The following is a 21,428-nucleotide window of genomic DNA, read 5'->3' as shown; positions in this document are numbered from 1 at the left end:
ATAATAATAATAATAATAATAATAATTATAATAATAAAGATGACGATTATGGTGATAATAATTTTAAATAATAATAATGATAATAATTTTTAAATAATAATAATAATAATAATAATAATAATAATAATAATAATAATAATAATAAAGATGATGATGGTGATGGTGATAATAATTTTTAAATAATAATAATGATAATAATTTTTAAATAATAATAATGATAATAATTTTTAAATAATAATAATGATGATGATGATGATAATAATAATAATAATAATAATAATAATAATAATAATAATATAATAATAATAATAATAATAATAATGATGATGTTGGTGATGATTAGTTACATCAAAGAGTATGCAGTTGATGTCAAATAATATTATATTTTAGGAGGGTCAATGACCTTTGCATTATTATATACTTAGGGTCAATGACGCGAGATATCGGTAGTAGTATTGGAGTACTCCGTGGTGAATAACCGATTTATCGATAGTATTATTATGTAGTGTGGACTACCATAGAGAGAGGAGCTAGCTTTCCTCTTTCTCGTGGACTACTCATACTATTTAATTTCCGTAGTGTGTGTTTGTGTCTGCCACGTTAGGTGTGTGTTGGGTTGAGTGAGGGGGCGGGGGCTAGATCCATCCATTCAATGACTTGCTCTGAGACTGTCAGGGCCTGTGTCCTCTATCTATTATTATTTGACCCTCCTTTTTAGTCTCTAATCAATCTGTAAATTTTTACACATACTGTCACTACCACACCGTCTATAACTATAACTGTCCTATATATGAGGAAATAGGTAAGAAATGATTGTTTTTAAGTCTGGGTGGGGATCCTGACCTCCCATAGTCGGCAGGGAGGTACATACCTACTCTGTCTTCTATCCCCCCATACCCGTTTCCCAATTGTTTCCTGTCCAGATCATAATTTGTTAATTCGAAAAATAGTCATTTGGTATCATCGATTCTAAAATCCATTTTCAAAGAGAGGAGGGGAATACGAAGAAAGGGGATTTGACTGACATGGTATCTACTTTAATCTGTTTTTCTATTAACAATAATATGAATCGAATAAAACTGTTCATCATAATTTCAGTGTTGAGTTCACTTCTTGAAACGAAACGAATGTATTTGTTACACCCTGCACTATCTTTGATTTATCTCTTCTTCGTTTGGTGGGTAAATTATCTTTACGGTCGCATCATTGGACACGCGTGATAATTATTTTTTAATGAACATTTGTATATATCAAGATCTTTTTTAGTTAAATAATGGAATATTTTTTTTTATGCTAGAAGTTTTAAATTCATGCTGCGATGGTAATGGTGAGGTGACACAAAATAAAATGAGATATTTAGAATGTAGTGTCCAATGAGGCGAGATAATCAAAATTACAGTCACAGTTACTTAAGTTGATAGTATATTATTTTTTATTTCTATAACGTTTTCGCGAAGTCTTGTGATGAATGACTAAATAACTCGAACGAATTATTTAGAGCAGCTGTATTCCATTTATTGAATTAGACTGTAAAATATGAAGAAGGAGGGGGGTTACATTTGGAGATGATCGTTGTTAACAAATCATCATTGTCAATTGGGTGATAACACGAACGGAATATAGATGTACCAATAAGACGTGACGAGTGAACGAAGATTATTCCCCTGCCGTCTGTTCGAGTGTGTCATAAGACAAGGATAGCAAGAAAACAACGAAGTGTTTTGCTCACGACCATGTGTCGTATTCACACACCGATTCTTTATTGATCAAATTGTAAGGCGTCTTTCTATCGCACGAAAATGTCTCAAGTTCAAATCCGAATAGAGATGTTTGTTTGTTTGTTTTTAGGTGTTTAACGGCGCTTTCGACACTATTTAGGTCATTTAAGCGCCCGTTTCTGTCTTTTATCAATCTTTTATCGGCCCTGAGGGGCCATAGCTGATCAAAACGTGTACTGTTGTAATAAAATCTTTATAAAATCATAATAGTTACATGTTTGTTGAGTAAAAATATCTATTTACAATTTCTGCAGGAGTTCACATTCCTGCAGATACTTTAAAATTGTAAGCGGATCGACCGACTGGAACAGAGACTTCAAGTCTCTGTTATCATAATGTTGTGACCTTATCTGTTCTAATTCTGTACATTCAATTAAAATGTGTTGAACTGTCAGGTCACAGTTACATCTTCTGCAGAGGGGTTTTTCATCCCTCTCCAGAAGGAAACGGTGAGTGAGGGCAGTATGTCCGATCCGGAGTCGAGTTATTTTTACCTCGTCTCTTCTTTTTAGCCCCGAGTTGGGTCTGGGGCCGAGGTCACTTTTAATTTGTTTTAATTTGTTATGTACATCTCGACTCGAATAGAGATGCGAGATCTATTGAGTAATTTTGAACCTATGATTATTATTATTCTAAAATATATCAACATTGTTTAAAGTGAGTGTTATTAACTTATGTGACGTTGCATCTTCGTATCTATTCACAGACATTACATTAGGACAATGCCATTAAAACATGGACTTTTTGTTATCTATTTTTTAAATCTTATCAATATAGCTATCGCACATCTAAGACGGCAATAATTACAAAGTGTGTAAAACACACAACAATAATACAATCAACACAAGGATTAGATATATCTTATACTATAACACAATTACACTATAATAAAATAATCATTATACATATTAAACAAATTAACAACGGTTTCTCCTGCGCATGTATGTAAAGAAATAATTACAAAGTGTGTAAAAAAACACACAATAATACAATTTTTAAAATAACTACAAAGTGTGTAAAACACACGACAATAATAGAATTAACACACGTTTTACATATATCTAATACTATAACAAACTTACACACTACTATAATAAAATGATAATACATATTTTACAATTTAATAACAGTTTCTCCTACATATGTATATTCACGACATTAATAATTACAAAGTGTGTAAAACACACAATAATACAATTAAAAATAACTGCAAACTGTGTACAACACACAACAATAATACAATTGACACACCTATTACACATGTGTAATACTATAACACACTTACACACTGTTGTTATAAACTGCTGATCATGCAATTTTTAATTTAACAATTTAACAACGGTTTCTCATGCTTTTTATATTACTACTGGTGTGCTCTTGGAATCTAAATCTGATCCCTATTTTTCCCAGTTCCCCTATGTCTTAGTTTTTCTTGGGTGCTTTAATTGTAATTCTATAACTCTTTACTATCCCATTTTCTTCCTTTTTACTGGCGCTGATATAACCTAAATGTGTTGCAAGCGCCGTAAAACCCTTAATAACAAACAAAAACAAATAGTTTTTAAGCGTTTTAATATTATGCTAGTATAGTTTTAAATTATACGCATGAGTTTATTAACAATTGTCCAGATGAACGTTGTCTGTAGTTTCTAAGTAGACTACACTGAAGTGCCGCTGAAATAAATGTCAATTAACCAGTAGATGTTTGACCAATCAAAACATGGAATTTGTGACACACCTTCACACGTGCTCGGACAAACATTGTTGGTTGTTACTAAACAATAACGTGTGTGAAATCAACCTCTCTCGGATCATTGTTATTGTTGTTAAACTACCAAATGGGTGACTAGTTATCACACGATTTTCTCGATCAGATTATAGATAGAATGCGCTTGGCCAAGGAGTTTACAACATTGCCATCCGGAAGTATAACGGACCAACGCACAAACTCTGTGTCACCCTGAACTTTTATAGTCTGGTTAATACAGTTTAGTGAGAACAACTCACAAACGCGGATGGCAAAAACAATAACAAAGGCCTGAGTGACGTCATCTGCATACTATCTATAAACGTTTAAGTTTACACAGTTTTCTGTGTTGGCTCTATTGATCAACCGGTAGAACAGTGGGTATTTTACTTAGACATCTACCATCGATGGTAAAATACGTGTAGTTTGCTGTTTACCAATCACTGCCATTGTTTACATTATGACGACTGTCCGAGAGGCGTGGTTATCTAAGTGTCTGTTGGGATTTTGGCAAGTTGGTAGCTCTGCTTGTTTATAAATAGAATGAAGTTGACGTCACTCTGGTCTTTGTTATTGTTTTGTTGCCATCCACGTTTATGAGTAATTCTCACTTAACTGTTTTATCCAGACTACAAAAGTTCATGGTTACACAAGAGTTTTGTGTGTCGGTCCGTTATACTTCCGGATGGCAATGTTGTGAGCTTCTTAGCCATTCGAATACTATCTATAAACACGAACGTGAATTAATTATAGTATTCGCTTGGCTAAGAAGTTCACAACATTGTCATCAGGAAGTATAACGGACCAACACACAAAACTTTGTTTAATCATGATCGTTTATTGTCTGGATAATACAGTTTAGTGAGAATTACTCATAAACGCGGATGGCAAAAAAGAATAACAAGACCTGAGTGACGTCAATTTAGAATTATCTTTATCGACCCCTCTGATCAATGTTATTGTTTTTATATACCGCCAAATGGGCGACTAGTTATCACAGGATATTCTCGATCAGATGATAAACGTTTGTTTACACAGTTTTCTGTGATAGTCTGATGTCACGTCGCCCAGCAACGGCGGCCATCGTGGTTCTAAACAAAGAAAATCGGTACTTTTTATTCTTCATGCTGGCTAGAACCTTTCATATGTCTTGTGATCAGAATGTGTAAAAGTCAAAACATGATCAGATTTATAATGTGTTTTTTTTCCCTCTGGATACACTTTTATGGTCGTCGGAGAATTATTTCATAAGGGCGTCCGCCATTGTTCCGATAGTTTAGAGCCAGTTTCTAAGTTACCATGCGTCATTACGAGGGAAGTGACGTTCCGACTGTTGCAGCCTTCAACAGTCGTGACGTCACCCCTCGTAATGACGCATAGTAAATTAGCAACTGGTTCTAAACTATCGGAACAATGGCGGATGCCCTTATGAAATACTTCTCCAACGGGCATAAAAGAGTGTCCAGAGGAGAAAACATTATAAATCTGGTCATGTTTTGACTTTTTTTACATTCTGATAAAATGACACCTGAAAACGGTCTAGCCAGCACGGAGGATAAAAGCACCGATTTTCTTAGGATTTTTGTTGTTTTTTTTTTCTTCTAATAATTTATATTGTAAAGTGCCCAGAGCTTGTGTTTTACACGAGAATGAGCGCTGTATAAATGTGTACTATTATCATTATTATTATTATTATTATTATTATTATTATTATTATTATTATTATTATTATTATTATTATTATTATTATTATTATTATTGTTATTATTATTAGAACCAAGCTGCTCGTTGCTGGGCGACGTGACATCAGACTATTGAGTCCTATTGTGGTCATTTTTGGTTCAGTTCGACCCATGTGTATGTTTACAAACAAAGCAGGACGTTGACATTTATTTATTAAAAGTAATCCAATCGTTGGACAGCAGCAAATCATGTGACGAAAACCTGAATATAGATCGCTCTCATTAACTCATAGAGTCTCGAAAAAAGGATAATGGAGGGAAGCATTGAAGGAAAGAGAGGCAGAGGAAGTCAAAGGAAATCCTGGACAGATGGCATCAAGGAAGCTACAGGACGGCGCATGGCAGACTGTAACGAGGCTGCAATGGACCGTGAAGGATGGAAGGCCATGACATCCGACCTCTGGAAAGAGATGGAACCCGGGTAAGGTAAGGTAAGGTAATACGCTTCAACAGTCGTAACGTCACTTCCCTCGTAATGACGCATGGTAACTTAGTAACTGGCTCTAAACTATCGGAACAATGGCGGACGCCCTTATGAAATATTTTTCCGACGAGCATAAAAGCGTATCCAGGTGGGAAAAAACAAAAACATCATAAATCTGATCATGTTTTGACTTTTACACATTCTGATCACAAGACATACGAAAAGTTCTAGCCAACATGAAGAATAAAAAGTACAGGTTTTCTTTGTTGGCCGCCGTTGCTGGGAGACGTGACTTCAGACTATTGCATCCAATTACCAAAAAGGATGTCAAAAACCAAGAACAAAGAGTTCTTCGTTTTCTCCCTCGTCGGTCGTTGTTGCTAATGGTAATCACTGCCAATTTCACTTCACCCTTTTGCTACGGCTAGTTATCCTTACCTTGACACATAATAATGTACCATGATTTGAATAATTCATTCAAGTAAACGACATAATCTTGTGTAGCTACGTGCGGATGTTGAATTCCAGGACATTGTTCTACATTAGCAATCGGGTTCAATAGTTTGATGTCGCGTCGCCCAGCAACGGCGGCCATCGTGGTTCTAAACAAAGAAAATGGGTACTTTTTATGCTTCATGCCGGCTAGAACTTTTCATATGTTATTAGTTCCGCTCATTTATAACATAGATATTACTCATAGCCATAGCCTAGAGTCACACTGCCATGGTGTAACAAAACACTTTTTTTTTCTACCTTTATTTAGTTTTCTTTTTAAAAAAAATAATAAATAAAGAATTTGGACAGAAAAGTGAAGTTTTATACAATGATCAAGTGACGTGACCATCAAATTGTGTCAAAAAGTCTCAAACACGATCTATCTCACTTTAAATTTAAAGTGACATGGTTTGAGTTTGGTTTGGTTTGTTTTTCGTTTTTGTTTTGTTTGTTTTGTTTTGTTTGTTTTTTGTATTGTTTTTTTGTTGATTTTTTAATTTTTTTTAATTTTTTTTTTTTTTTGGGGGGGGGGGGGGTTGTTGGGTTTGTTTGTTTGTTTGTTTGTTTTTCTGGGGTTTATTTGTTTTGTTTGTTTTTGTTTTGTTTTTTGGGTTTTTTGTGGGGTTTTTTCTTGTTGGATGAGAGTTATTTTGGTCGATGGCTTATGCAAGTATTTAAAATAAAAAACATTCTGGCCAAAATTTATTATTTTAAGATGTTTTGGTAGAGTATGACAGGCTTCATAGTTTAAAATGGGTCATTCTAATTAATATTCTATTCACATCACTCCTGAATCTGAGTCGAAGGAGGTCACGAGGTATAATAATAATAATGTGGGTCGATAAAACAAGTCATTTGGATGCTCTGTTCTGCTACTGAGTCGACTATTACTATTACTATAATATTATATTATACCTAAATATTAAATGGTCCTTTCAGTCGCTCGATGATTTTTTGCTGAGGTTAGTGTTGTCATTTTTTTTTTAATTCGAAGCCTTATGAAGTATTGTAAGGAAAGATATATCTGGTGATATTTACTAACCAATCGTGATGTTAGATATCTAAAAAACTGCGAACAATTTTCACTATGTGGGTCACTTTGAACACACTTTGCAATGTGACCAATGATCTCGAGCACATGAAAATTTAATATAGATCATGCACATTGCTAAAGTACATGAAAGGACAAGAAACACTTCAGTTTTAAGTCCTCTTAAGGTTTTGTATTGTTTAGTTTGATTGTTTGTTCTTTTGTTTTTTGTTTTGTTTTTCGCAGACATGTTCGGTTTTGTTTCATTCCTAAATTAAAAGTATATATATGTTATTTATTCTCATTGTTTTGTGACCGGCCGTCTCATATTGGTATTATGTCGGGTGTGGGTGAACTTCGTGGTGCTTAGAAGTGAATTTGGTCCTAAGATAATTAATAAACTAGTAGATTTTTGACCAATCAAAAGATTGAATCTATGACATGACTTCATGCGTGCTCGGACAAACATAGTTTGTTGTTTATAAATGAATTTACGTGAATGATATCGACCCCTCTCTCTCTCTCTCTCTCTCTCTCTCTCTCTCTCTCTCTCTCTCTCTCTCTCTCTCTCTCTCTCTCTCTGATCGTGGTTATGGGTGATTAGTTGTCATGGTCAGTACAGCTGGGCCTATCCTGCCATTCTCTAAGGATGTGCTCCATCGTCTGCTCTGGGCATCCACATATGTACACAAGCTAGTCTCAGCCAGCCCCCCACTTTTTCACGCTTCCAGCTGTTCTCAAAATGTTTGCCCGTGCTCTGTTCAGTGTTTCCCATTCATTCCTGGGGAGCTCAGTTAGTTCCGTAGGGCAGATCTTCAACAGCTTCATTTGCACGATTGTCCCACTCCCTCCACGTGGAAAGTCTGTTTACAGCTGCATGGTCAGGGTTGATGCTTTCTTCCGTCATGACGCGCTTTCTTGACTTCAGTCTAACAAGAGGTGATAGAATAGAATAGAATAGAATAGAAGGTATTGACGTCGCTTGATTAGGCCACTGGCATGTCGCCGAGTCTTTCCAACTTTCCAGTCACTGAATGTCTTGTTCACAACTGATCTAATGCATTTCCCTACCTGATCTTGTGATCAGGGGCTAGCCTACACTACACTTTTTCTACTGATCTTTTGATCATACCTATTTTGGATGGGAGGCACTTCTACACTCTGCATATCTTTCCATCACAGCATCTAATCTATTCTTGAAAAAATTGACGCTCGGCGCTTCAACCACATTTGCTGGCAATGAGTTCCAACGTTCAATAACTCTCTGTGTAAAAACGTTCTGTCGAAAGTTCTGTCGAAAGTTCTGTGATGACTAAGAGTGTTGGCTTTATGCGGATTCCACTTAAGTTTGCTCTGTATCAATACGACGTTTGCTATGCTGTAAAGATCACACAGACCAATATTTCTTGTTACACTAAGTGATAATAAACTGTCAAAATAGCTTCATTTTCGGAAACAAAAACATCTGTAAAATAATTCCCTATTCACATCGTTTTTTCTTGTCAACGAGTACTAGCGTGGTCCTCATTTACAAAAAATATCATCATCATCATCATCATCATCATTATTATATTATTATTATTATTATATTATTATTATTATTATTATTATTATTATTATTATTATTATTATTATTATTTTATTCATTATTATTATTATTATTATTATTATTATTATTATTATTATTATTATTATTATTATTATTATTATTATTATTATTATATTATTATTATTTTTGTTATTGTTACTATTGTTAGTATTGTTATCATTATTATTATTATTATTATTATTGTTATTATTATTATTATTATTATTCTTATTACTATTATTATTATTATTATATTATTATTATTATTATTATATTATTATTATTATTATTATTATTATTATTATTATTATATAAGTATTGTTGTTATTACCATTGTTGTTTACTTTATATTATTAATGGTATTATTTTATCTTTTACCTCACTTATTAGTATTACCATATTCTTGATTTATTGGTTTCATTTACAATTTTTTTTTCTCTTTCATGTATGTCTACATCAAATTAATTTCGTGATTTTTATTGGCGGAAGCCTAACAGTAACAGTAAGTAAACTTGAAAACTTGAAATGTGTAATCTAGTCCATAAAGTTATTTACTTTTTCATTAATTTATGTTTCCTTTACTCTCTCATCTCAATCAGATATCAACATCCACATTATCGAACACGCCTCTGCCTGTCTGTACTCTCAGAACATTTGGAAACGATATTAAAAGACTACATTCAAAAAGAAAAAAAAGTTTATGATCTCCAAACCAGATGTTTACTGCTCAATAAATAGAAATTTTATAGTGTACGCTCATAAAACTGTAATATTGTTATATTATAGCTACAAAGGTTATTTTTAACACCCGCAAGACTGAAGAATAAAAGTGTATAAGTCGAGCGCTGTTTAGATTAGATAAAAAAAGAAATGGCTCACAACGGAAATTCCCGACCCCACCCGTCCATTGAATTGGAGAAAACTGCTAAGGATGCTGGGCTTGATGTGACAGATGTCAGATTTGCTGAGTTGATGGATGAGAAGGATCCTCTGAAAGAACTGAGAAAGGAGTTCCATTATCCGACCATGTCCAAAGTCTCTGGTATGATAATGTTAATGATAGTAATAATAATAATAATACTGATGATGATAATGATGATGATGATAATAATAATAATATAATAATAATAATAGTAATAATAATGATAATAATAATAATAATAATAATTACCTTCAATCATCCCAGATGTTACCAACATTTCTATTCCGTCTCTTCTCCACACATGTCCCAGAAACCGTAACTGCCTCTTTCTGATGGTATCTATCAACATTCTTCCCTTTCTCACCTTCTCCAACACTTCATCGTTCATATACTTGTCTGTCCATGATAGCCTCAACATTCTTCTATACACCCACATCTCAAATGCCTCCTACCTCCTCGTACATTTTTTGTCCACGTTTCACAGCCGTATAAAAAGGGTACTTATTACATATGTTTCCATGACTTTCATTCTGGTCTTCAACAATACCACACCTCTAAAAACTTAGATATCTGTATATATTTTAAAGAATTGATAATTACAATCAGTTGTTTATTGACTGATGAAATCTCAATTCACTTTTATTGAATATTTTTTGCAAACCTTCATCTTTCCCTTTTGTTTGTTTTTTTTGTTTTTTTTTCTAGCTGATCTCAGCATTGTCAACCCTGACGAAGATTGCATCTACATGTGTGGCAATTCTCTCGGGCTTTGTCCTAAAAACACCAGGCAATATGCACTGGAAGAAATAGATAAATGGGAAAACACGTAAGTGTTTAAAAACTAGGAAACCTTGATGCCAGATTGGCTCTTTTGCAGATTTTCCACTTGATTAACTCACTCAACCCTAACACCGACTATATCCGTATTTTAACCAAGTTACTTTTACCCCATACCAATTTATTACATTTTTATGAAGCAAATTATAGGCTTAGTATCGAAGCTAATGTTTTTAGTTTTTACATGTTAATGGTAGTTGAATAAAACTATTTATTCACATGCTCATTTCTAATACATTTTTTTCCAATTTTGAAAAGTAGCAAAAACTCTAAGATTGATTGAGTTAGTAGGATTGATATTAATACGTAGGTATAAAAGAGTTGTTTGTTATTATTAACAAATTTTAATTTTTTCCACCAGATTCTCATTTCTAAAGCTTAAACATATTTTCAAAAAGTTGTTGAAAATATCTTTGTTTGTGTGTGTAATAGATATTTGACCATATTTGATAACAATATTAGTATTACCATATTCTTGTTTTATTGGTTTCATTTACAATTTTTTTTCTCTTCCATGTATGTCTACATCAAATTAATTTCGTGATTTTTATTGGCGGAAGCCTAACAGTAACAGTAAGTAAACTTGAAAATTTAGGACTTTCATTTTTACACAATCCTTTGACTAGTGACCGAAGTATTTTTTAAAAAAGCGCCACCCACTCATTCATCCACATCATAATGAAGTCAGACCTTCCACTTGGATTTTATCAGTGGAGGGAATTTTTGGGGACCAGATTTGGTCAAATTTATGTATTTTTTCTCCAGATTCGGATTTTTCATCCAAACAGTTGATGAAAAATATTGCTTTTTTGCTCAGAAATTGGTATATTATTATGATCAAATTGGACTTGTTACTTAACATCAATCCTCTATCATTTTAAAGTGGTAAATCATATTCATAGAAATGAAATTTATGTATTTTGGCATGATAATCGAACAAGATGTGTGTGTGTGTGTGTGTGTGTGTGTGTGTGTGTGTGTGTGTGCGCGTGACTGTTGTGGTGATTTCGTAGTCGAAGAGTGAACTTGTGTGATACCAAAAAACTATTGTAAAGCACCTCTGCCCATTATTTGTAGATACTGGCACTGCACTATTAGTGGATATTGGCGCTATATCAAATAATAATAATCATCATCATCATCAATAATGGATCGGTCCTCAAACAACTGGGGCTACTTCAGAATGACGATGATGATGATTTTTTCCCCTTCAAATTTGGATTTTCCCCCCATAAAAATACAGATTTTTAAATTTTTTGTTTGAGGCCAGTGCATAAACTATTATGATAAAAGAAAAGAGGTGGGTGTGTAACCTGCTTTATAACTAAAAATTTCTTTGTGTTGGGACAGTCTTTGTTAGTGTTTACAATGGCTGTGGTTGAAAATAGTGGGTTCAAAATCCTTTCTTAAAAAAATATAGCTTTGTGGAGAACATTGTGCTTATTTGAGTCAATAAAAAAATTGATACGGCGCACAACTCTACTGAAAGATTTGAAAAATAGAAATGTATTTTTTACATATTAATAAACAGATAACTTGATTTCCTTTTATAATTTATAGTCAGTTTGAAAGTTTGTTAAGTCAAACAGATATCATAAAAAAATTACGAAGACACTAACACACCTCATGGCCACACCCTCAACTCTATCTGTCCAGTAGAGTCCTTACTTGTTTGATTTAGCAGTGATCAGTGTTGTTATGTAGTAGTGTTCTTATTGCGTGTATGTTTATGTGTCTGTCTGTGTGTGTGTGTGTGGTGTATACATGTGTGTATGTGTGTGTGAGTGTGTTTTGGAATGTGGTTGCGTGGAAGAAAAAAAAAGGGGGGGGGGGGGGGTGTTCATCAAGTAGAGAAATTCCTGAGCAAGGGGGGGGGGGGGGGGGTGTTTGCTAGGAACTGTCAGATTGGCATTTTTTAGCAAATCGTGGCATTCATAGTGATATAATTCACTTGATCACATGACGGTATTCGGATTTACAGAAATTTTAAACAAGTTTTACCGATTAACAACATCAACTAATATTACTGCTGATATTACTGTCGTTTTTATGCCATCGATGTGATAATTATTCAGATTTTCATTTGACCTCACATACGTTAAGTAAAGGGGAGACATTCCGAAAGCTCCTACATCCCCAGTATTCATTCAATTTGTATTTTCACCGTTGATCTTTTGTCAGGCGTTTATGTATTCAATTTGTCATCATATTAAAAAAGCGTCTAGAACAAACCTCGATAGATTTGTGAAAGTTTAACATTTCCTAATTTGACCATTGTTTTAATTCTTGGCCGCCATTTTAATTTGTGAAATATTGAAGGTAGTTCAAAGCACTCCCAAGTAAAGCGTGGTAAAGACTTGCGACTTATTGATATTGATATCTACTGACTGATAAACTAAAATCATGCCGAATGAAGCATGGTAGCGACGACAAGCACATCGATTAAAATGTGCATCAATGGTAATCAAGCTAATCAAGAAAATGATTCTGGCAATATCGAATAGTTCTTTCCCCACGAAATTGCAGGCTTTTTACTAGTTACATAAAAATGTAAGTGTAAGTGAACAAATTTTGTTATGATTTTTTTTTTTTTTTGCTTGTGTTTCTACTATCAGGGCAGTTCAAGGCCACCGTGGAGGAAGCATGCCCTGGGCGTGGTGTGAGGAGCTGATGGAAGAGGAAATGACTCGCATTGTAGGTGAGTTTATCAGGATGATTACCAGGATGATTTTCTCTTTGTAACTTGCTTTTTAAATGCAATGTTTTTGTAGGAATGAACAGGAGTGTGTGTTTATTATCTATTCATTTTATTATGGTTCATATTTTAACCTGTTTAACTCCCATAGCGGGCAGGGAGGTACATACTGTGTCTTCTATCCCCATATATCTGTTTTCCAACATGCTTTCTGTCTTTGTCTCGGAATGAGATTACTTGGTTTTGTCCTGGCACTGGCCGGAATCCTAGCTGGGAGGGAAACAGTCAAATGCATAGTTATTGTTTTGGGAGATGATATTATTTTCCTTGTAAATCATCTCTCTGTTATGTATTATTATATTTGTTATTATTAATGTATAATGTAAGGATTTGAGTGTGTTCCTCTTTGTTAGATTTTGTGCTTGTGTCTGGATGAGACTTGTAGGTGATCTCAAACTAAGTACATTGGTGGTATGCTCTTGGAATCTACATCTGATCCCTATTTGTTCTCAGTTCCCCTTTGTCTTACTTTCTCTTGGGTGCTTTAATTGTAATTCTAGTTCTAGAACTTTTTACCATCCCATTTTCTTCCTTTTACTTTTACTGGCGCTGATATAACTTAAATGTGTTGCAAGCGCCGTAAAACCCTTAAAAACAACAACAAACATAACCTGTTTAAGTTTGTGCACTCTACGAGTCATATTTATCATTGATGTTGGATGCTACAATTGAGAAGCTTTGCTGGACACTGTTGAAGAATAGAGACCCATTTGGACTGGGAGACAAAATAAAAATCCTTACAGGGATGGAAAGAATTGAGTTTTAAGTCAGATTGATCATAGGAATTTAAAGAGAAAGAGGTTTTGTTTTTTTTTAACGATTAATAAAGAAAACACATTCTTCTCAATGAAGGCATTTTTGTAACTCAAAAGTTTTGAAGTTTAGCTTAAAATATCAATTCAAGCATTAGGTGCACCCCAGGGCGGACATATTTGCATGTCTGATAACTGAACGCAAGTATGGGCTTGATTCAACATTACTGTAATGGACAATATTTTTGTGTTTGTTTGAGAATATGTCCATTACAACAATGAGACCATTGCATATAAGTATACATTTGGTCATCTTGAAAGATCCTGTTGTGATCGGTGACATTTATTAAAGTTTATGTTTTGAGTGAGATTTAATATGAAAAGAACAAAAAAATATGATGATAATTAAACTATTGCAGAAAGAAGAAACTGGGTGGGGTTCCTGACCTCCCATAGTGGGCAGGGGGGTACATACTGTGTCTTCTATCCCCTTATATCTGTTTTCCAACATGCTTTCTTTCTTTGTCTTGGAATGAGATTACTTGGTTTTGTCCTTGCCCTGGCTGGAGTCCTAGCTAGGAGGGAAAATCTAATCCATTCTCACTATGTATCTGACACAGGGGCCAAGAAAGATGAGGTTGTTCTCATGAATGCACTCACAGTAAACTTACACTTGATGATGGTAAGCTTAGCCTATTGACGATTGTTTAAGATAATGTTAGTAATATTACTGTTGGAAAAGAGGGATAATGAGGACTCTAGAATAAACCTTATTTAATGAGTTGCATTGGTTATCAGTACGAAATATTCACAATTGTATTTAACTCTCTCCTTTCCAGCCATTTTCAGGATTTTCCCCAAAACTTCACATAAATATATTTTTTATCACTCATAAACAATAGCAGTAAGTTCTTCCGATGCATAATTTCTTTAGCAAAACAAGCTCTACAACATATTGTTCATTTTCTTAAAATTTTATGATGTACAAATGAAATTTGAATAAGAAAAATGTTGGTTGTATCGTAACGAATGTGGTGATTTTCCTATGGTTGGTAAGGAGAGGGTTAAATCGTTTAATGATTGTGTCCCCACTTTTTAAAAATCCTTACTTGTCGAAACAAAACCTGCATTCAAGCTGGGATAGGGGAAATAAAATCGAAGTAAATTGATTTACTTTTACAGTTCTCTGCTACCACTCTCTTTTTAAAATATTTAAGCTTAAGAGACGCGAGTGGTTTTAATTGTTTTAACCTCATTTGAGGACACATAAATGAACACGTGTAAACAAGTCTTATTTTTGTTTTTTAACTTCTTTTTTTCTTTTTGCACACAGCAGTCTTTCATTGATATCATTTCCATTGAAGTAGAGTGGGTGTTGTTTTCTTGTTCAGAAAGAGGGCTACTCCTTCATGACGAATGCGTCCAGACGAAACGATAGTATAAACAATGGACTACATTAATGTTTCAGTTTGTTTTGGTCTGTGTGTGTGTATTTATTATTTATCCATTTTATTCTGGTTTGTCAATAGCCTTGAACCTGTTTGTGCACTCAGCGAGTCATCTTTATAATTAAGCTTGTATGTTACATGGGGGAAGCTTTGCTGAACACAATCAATTGGACTGGGAGACAAAATCCCCAAATCAAATTTACACAATTTTATATATATCAGACACATTTTCTTATTGATTTCGTTCTTATTTTATTAATTAATTATTAATGGAATTGACTTCGTTCTTGTATCATATACAACATGCAAGAACCTTTTATCAAGTCTTGAGTATCATTGGCATACTCTGAAAAAAAAGACGTTTTCAAAATTTTTGCCAGAAAACTTCAACTTCAATCATTCATAGATTAAAATGACTCTCAACTTGTCAAGAACTCTCAAACATTAGACCTCATTGAGGGCACAGTTCCAGCGACAAGAGCACATGCCATTATATCGACCGTCACTTTTTGGGTACATCACACACACACACACATCACCCTGTGTGTAAACATAAATGAACATTTGTAAAAAAAAATATATATATATATATATTTCATGTTTTAGAGAATGCTGTGAAGGAAGTATATTCTTAAGTAAGCTCATTTGTTGATTTTTTTTTTCCGTTGTCTCTCCCTCACCTCCCACCCACCTCACCTTCCATTTAACCTTCCATCCTCTACCCCCACTTCATCCAACTCCCAAACACACGACTATGCACTGACACCCTTTTCAATACACTCATCAAATACTTCTTTACTTAACTCTTTACCCCCTCCTCCTTTCCCCCTCTCTCTCTCTCTCTCTCTCTCTCTCTCTCTCTCTCTCTCTCTCTCTCTCTCTCTCCTCTCTCTCTCTCTCTCTCTCTCTCTCTCACACGCTCACTCTCACTCTCTGTCTCTCTCTCTCTCTCTCTCTCTCTCTCTCTTTCTCTCTCTCTTTCTCTCTTTCTCTCTCTCTCTCTCTCTCTCTCACACGCTCACTCTCACTCTCTGTCTCTCTCTCTCTCTCTCTCTTTCTCTCTCTCTCTCTCTCTCTTTCTCTCTCTCTCTCTCTCTCTATCTTTCTTTCATCTCACACACACACACACACCCCCACCCCCACACAGATTTCATTTTACAGACCCAACAAAGACAGATACAAGATCCTCCTGGAATCCAAGGCATTCCCATCAGATCACGTGAGATTTTTATTTCCCTTGTTTCGTAAAACACGCAACAGCATCAATTAGTTAAAAAAACGGTAAGGGCTGCCTGAAACCGGTGATCGTAAAATACTAGCGAAAGAGTGAAAATGGAGAGGCTTCCTATGGGAACGAAGCCTCTCCATTTTCACTCTTTCATCAATTAGTTAAAGGCTTACATATGGGGCAACGTGGTTCACCGGTACAGTCTTTGCTTCGTGTTCGAATACCTGCTGTATTGTGTGACCTTGAGCAAGTCACCTCGTCCTAGCTCAGTTTGTGGCACTGCACTGCAGCTGACGCCTGGGTTATTCCTGTCCTCCCTTGGGATAGATCCTTAAAACAAATTTCCCTTATGCATTGAATAAAGGGAATTTTATTTTTAAAAAATATATTACCAAGAAGACAAAATTCTGCATTGACTCTTAGACAGTGAGACAGAATTTTTCTCCTAAAATGCATGATTGCTCGGGTGTACCGATAGCTCAGTTGGTAGAGCACTCACTTGAATTGGAAAGGAACCAAGGTCGATCCTGAGTGAAGTCTAGATTTTTATTTGTTTTTCTGATTGTGTGGTTGGGTCTGTTAGATCAGGTGAGAAGTACTTTGCGATAGAGTAGCTTCTTGTCCAAAAGGTAGCAAACAATTGCTAATACCCATTTCACGCTATAGAAACTAGGCTCAATGCATCTAATGGCTCTGAAGGACTACTATGTGACTGCTCACATTTGACTTCTTAGCAGTTACAAGATGGAAAAAAGGGATTTCTGCTAACTTATCCAACGCCAACTCTAATTTACATTTTTACTTTATTTATTTATTTGTGCGGCTATGTGGTCTTGTGGTATGACACTCGCTTTCGGATCGGAAGGTCTTGGGTTCGAGTCTCGCTCGGCTCATAGTTGAGTCCTTGGAAAAGGCTCTTTACTCACGTTCTCTCACCGTACTCAGGTGTAAAATGAGTACCTGGACATTAACAGTGTTGTCTCTGTCCAAAAATAATTGTAATATTGCCTCACATGCGTCATGTCCTGTCCTAGATGTTAAGTGTTGCTGTTGGCTAGGGACCTGCTTTGAGCATGTTTAGTAGATATTGCGCTATGTAAAAGCTCAATTTTATGTTTTTTAATTTTTAAAAACATGTATTACTTTTTTTATTGTTTTATTTTTTAGTATTGCCATGTGTTTTATATTTGTCGTTTTTTACACAGCAACGTATTACGTTTATCCCTCTTTTTAAAAAAAAATCTTCTGCCATCTTATCTAGTATGCTATCGAGAGTCAAATCAGACAACGTGGATTGGATCCTGCCGATGCGATGCTTTGCATGGAACCAAGGGAGGTAAGAAGGAATTACTGGGTGGGGTTCCTGACCTCCCATAGTGGGCTGGGAGGTACAAACTGTGCCTTCTATTCCCCTATATCTGTTATCCAACTTGCTTTCTGTCTTTGTCTTGGAATGAGATTACTTGGTTTTGTCCTGGCCCTGGCCGGAGTCCTGGCTGGGAGGGAAACAGTCGAATGCATAGTTATTGCTTTGGGAGATGATATTTTTTTCCTTGTAAATCATCTCTCTGTTATGTATTATTGTATTTTGTTATTTTGAATGCATAATGTAAGCATTTGAGTGTATTCCTCTTTGTTGGATTTTGTGCTTGTGTCCGGATGAGACTTATAGGTGATCTCAAACGAAGTACATTGGTGGTATGCTCTTGGAATCTACATCTGATCCCTATTTGTTCCCAGTTCCCCTATGTCTTACTTTTTCTTGGGTGCTTTAATTCTAATTATAGAACTTTTTACTATCCCATTTTCTTCCTTTTTACTGGCACTGATATGATCTAAATGTGTTGCAAGCTCCTGTAAACCCTTAAAAACAAACAAAACAAAAGAAGGAATTAATTATCATGACATCTCGTAAAGATGATTGAAGTCACTGAACACCTTCTAAAGAAACTAACTAATTTCTGTTGCCTTGGTTGGTATACCAAACTCTCGATTTGACAGTCTTTGAACTTGATCCTAGAATGTTTTTACTATCCAATTTTCTTCCTTTTTACTTGTGCTGGTATGACCTAAATGTGTTGCAAGCGTCGTAAAACCTTTAAAAAACAAACAAACATTTATTCTCTACCATAACAAATAGAAATTAGCTTCAAGTTTCATATTTGTGGCCATGAATTTAATTTCTATCACCGACTTCATTTGGGTCACATATATTTATAGATATGATGCATCATGGGTTAAAGATTGACCTTGCCCTAAACTGAGTAGACTGCGTATATTCTATATTCTTGGAGTTAAACCACTTGCAATCAAAGCCATTAAAATGAAAAAAGAAATCAAATTTCGAAAGTTCTGATCATTTTGACTAAGAATTTAATATTCTGAGTCTGTTTTACAACAACATAAGAAAGGACTTGCTAGATTTTATCTAGTTTTTAAGTAATATATTTATGTTTTTATTCTTTTTTGTTGTTGGCTGAAGAAGGATTTTGAGCCCGTAAAATTCTGTGTTTATTTATTTATTTTTTAAAGTCTTTTTTCAAGCTGTTAAATTTCTTTTTGTTTATTACTGAAAAACACAGCTTCTAAAAGTTTAATATGACTTTAACAACATAAGACAATATTTAGGAGAGAGAGAAAGTGAATTTCTATTTTGATTTTGCGGTTGTGTTCTATAACAGAATAATGTGTTTTGACTGTCCCATTCAGGGTGAAGCCACGTTACGCACTGAAGACATTTTGGCTATGATAGAAAAAGAAGGGGATAAGATTGCTCTGGTCTGTTTCTCTGGAGTGCAATACTACACAGGACAGTTTTTCGACATACCCACAATTACGAAAGCTGGACAGGCAAAGGTGATGATTCTACATCCATAACCATTATCTAAAACTCTTATCTAATATTCCTCTTCTTTATCCTTCCTCTTCCTCATCCTCCTCTTCTTCTTCTTCTTCTTCTTCTTCTTCTTCTTCTTCTTCTTCTTCTTCTTCTTCTTCTTCTTCTTCTTCTTCTTCTCTTCCTCCTCCTCCTCCTCACAGCTTACATTTGTCCCAGATCTGAAAGTTATTTAAGTGCAAAATGCAGGAAAGTGTTTAATGTGCTTGACTAGCTGTAAAAAATATTTAGAAGTGAAATTAAGCTTTGATATTTCCCAAAGTTGTTAAAAAAGGATTGATTTAATCATTTATGACAAGAACTAATTTTTGATAAAAATTGGCCTTCTACTTCTAACTAAACTTGCCAATATCTCAGTTCAAACCTTTTTCACCATCCGAATGATTATGTCATTCAGTGTAACATTTTGTTCTTTTTCGAAGTTATTGCAGTGTTCATTAATTCTTTGAATGTCTTTCAACCAGGGTTGTTACGTAGGATGGGACTTGGCTCATGCTGTTGGCAACCTTCCTTTGTATCTACATGACTGGGGAGTGGACTATGCCTGCTGGTGTACTTATAAGGTAAGTCTAGCACTCTCTCTCTCTCTCTCTCTCTCTCTCTCTCTCTCTCTCTCTCTCTCTCTCTCTCTCTCTCTATCTCTCTCTTGCTCTCACTCTCTCTCGCTCTTCTATCTCTTCCTCTATCCACTCCCTCTGTCTCACATGCTAATGAACCTTCATTATTTCCTTATCTTTAACTCAACTCAGGAGTTGGGAGCTTAACAGGGATATTCCTGCACGAGAGACATGGCATCAAGGATTTGTCTGTCTGTCTATTCTGAGAGAGCAATAGTCAGGGTTTTTTTCAGAATAGATCATGTGTGGACCAAATTGCCACCCTTAGAATCATAGTAGAATAATCAATCGAATGGAATTCACCACATATACATAAATTTCATTGACTTTGAAAAAGCTTTTGATAGCCTGGACAGAAAAACTCTATGGAAACTCCTTAAACACTACGGCATCCCCGACAAAATCACCACAATAATCAAAAAATACATATATAAAGGCATGACACATGCAGGATTCTTAATGGAGGACAGCTATCTGGCTGTTTTGAAGTCAAGACAGGGATAAGACATGGATGCCTTCTGTCACCAATGCTCTTCTTGTTAGCAATAGACTGAATCATGAAATCCACCACAGAGGCAAAAAAAAAACAACAATGGAATCCAATGGAGTCTCTTGATGCAGCTGGTTGATCTTGACTTTGCTGATGATCTTGTGCTTCTATCACACAATTTCAAACAAATGCAAGACAAAACGAATAGACTACATACAAATGATTCCTCCTGCAGTGCAGGGCTGAATATCAATATCAAGAAAACTAAATTATAGAGAAACTAGTGATAGATGACAGTATCATTGAAGCCTTTACATATCTTGGTAGATATGGGAGACAAGAAATGAAGGACAGAGAGAGATGTTACCGCGAAGATAGGTAAAGCAAGAGCAGCCTTTATCATGTTGAAAAATTTCTTGTCTGCTAGAGAAATACGAAGGAAAACTAAGATTAAAGTTTTCAACGCCAATATGAAATCAGTGTTGTTGTATGGCTCAGAAACATGGCGTTTGAATAATAACACAAGTCATAAAATACAGTCCTTCATTAACAACTGTATGAGAAGAATACTCAAAATTAAATGGCACGACAAAATTAGAAACACAGATCTATGGGAAATGACAGGCCAAGAAGAAATAGAGGTAGAAATTTAGAGGAGGAGATGGAAATGGCTGGGCCA

The 21,428-nt window shown here is 34.9% G+C and overlaps 1 protein-coding gene across 3 annotated transcripts in view; it reads left to right on the top strand.

The window, feature by feature from the left end:
* The window catches only part of LOC144957230 (kynureninase-like), a 71,281-nt gene that overhangs the window by 35,565 nt on the left and 14,288 nt on the right, over nt 1-21,428 (top strand). For 2 of the 3 annotated variants that reach the window (XM_078888302.1, XM_078888304.1), the window contains exons 2-9: nt 9,404-9,846; nt 10,432-10,552; nt 13,179-13,261; nt 14,691-14,752; nt 16,666-16,737; nt 18,008-18,082; nt 19,456-19,602; nt 20,107-20,205. In XM_078888302.1, coding sequence (XP_078744428.1) covers nt 9,675-9,846; nt 10,432-10,552; nt 13,179-13,261; nt 14,691-14,752; nt 16,666-16,737; nt 18,008-18,082; nt 19,456-19,602; nt 20,107-20,205 — 831 coding nt within the window. In that variant the 5' untranslated portion in view covers nt 9,404-9,674. Of the gene's footprint in view, nt 1-6,888; nt 7,149-9,403; nt 9,847-10,431; nt 10,553-13,178; nt 13,262-14,690; nt 14,753-16,665; nt 16,738-18,007; nt 18,083-19,455; nt 19,603-20,106; nt 20,206-21,428 lie in introns of those variants that run through there. The other variant, XM_078888303.1, reaches the window with a different exon arrangement.

The sequence above is a fragment of the Berghia stephanieae genome, chromosome 11 (genome assembly GCF_034508935.2).
Source record: "Berghia stephanieae isolate SIO BIC M18660-M18661 chromosome 11, UCSD_Bste_1.3, whole genome shotgun sequence".
NCBI classification, from domain to species: Eukaryota; Metazoa; Mollusca; class Gastropoda; order Nudibranchia; family Aeolidiidae; genus Berghia; species Berghia stephanieae.
Note: the sequence above shows the minus strand (reverse complement) of the source record. Positions and strands in the feature narration are given on the sequence as shown.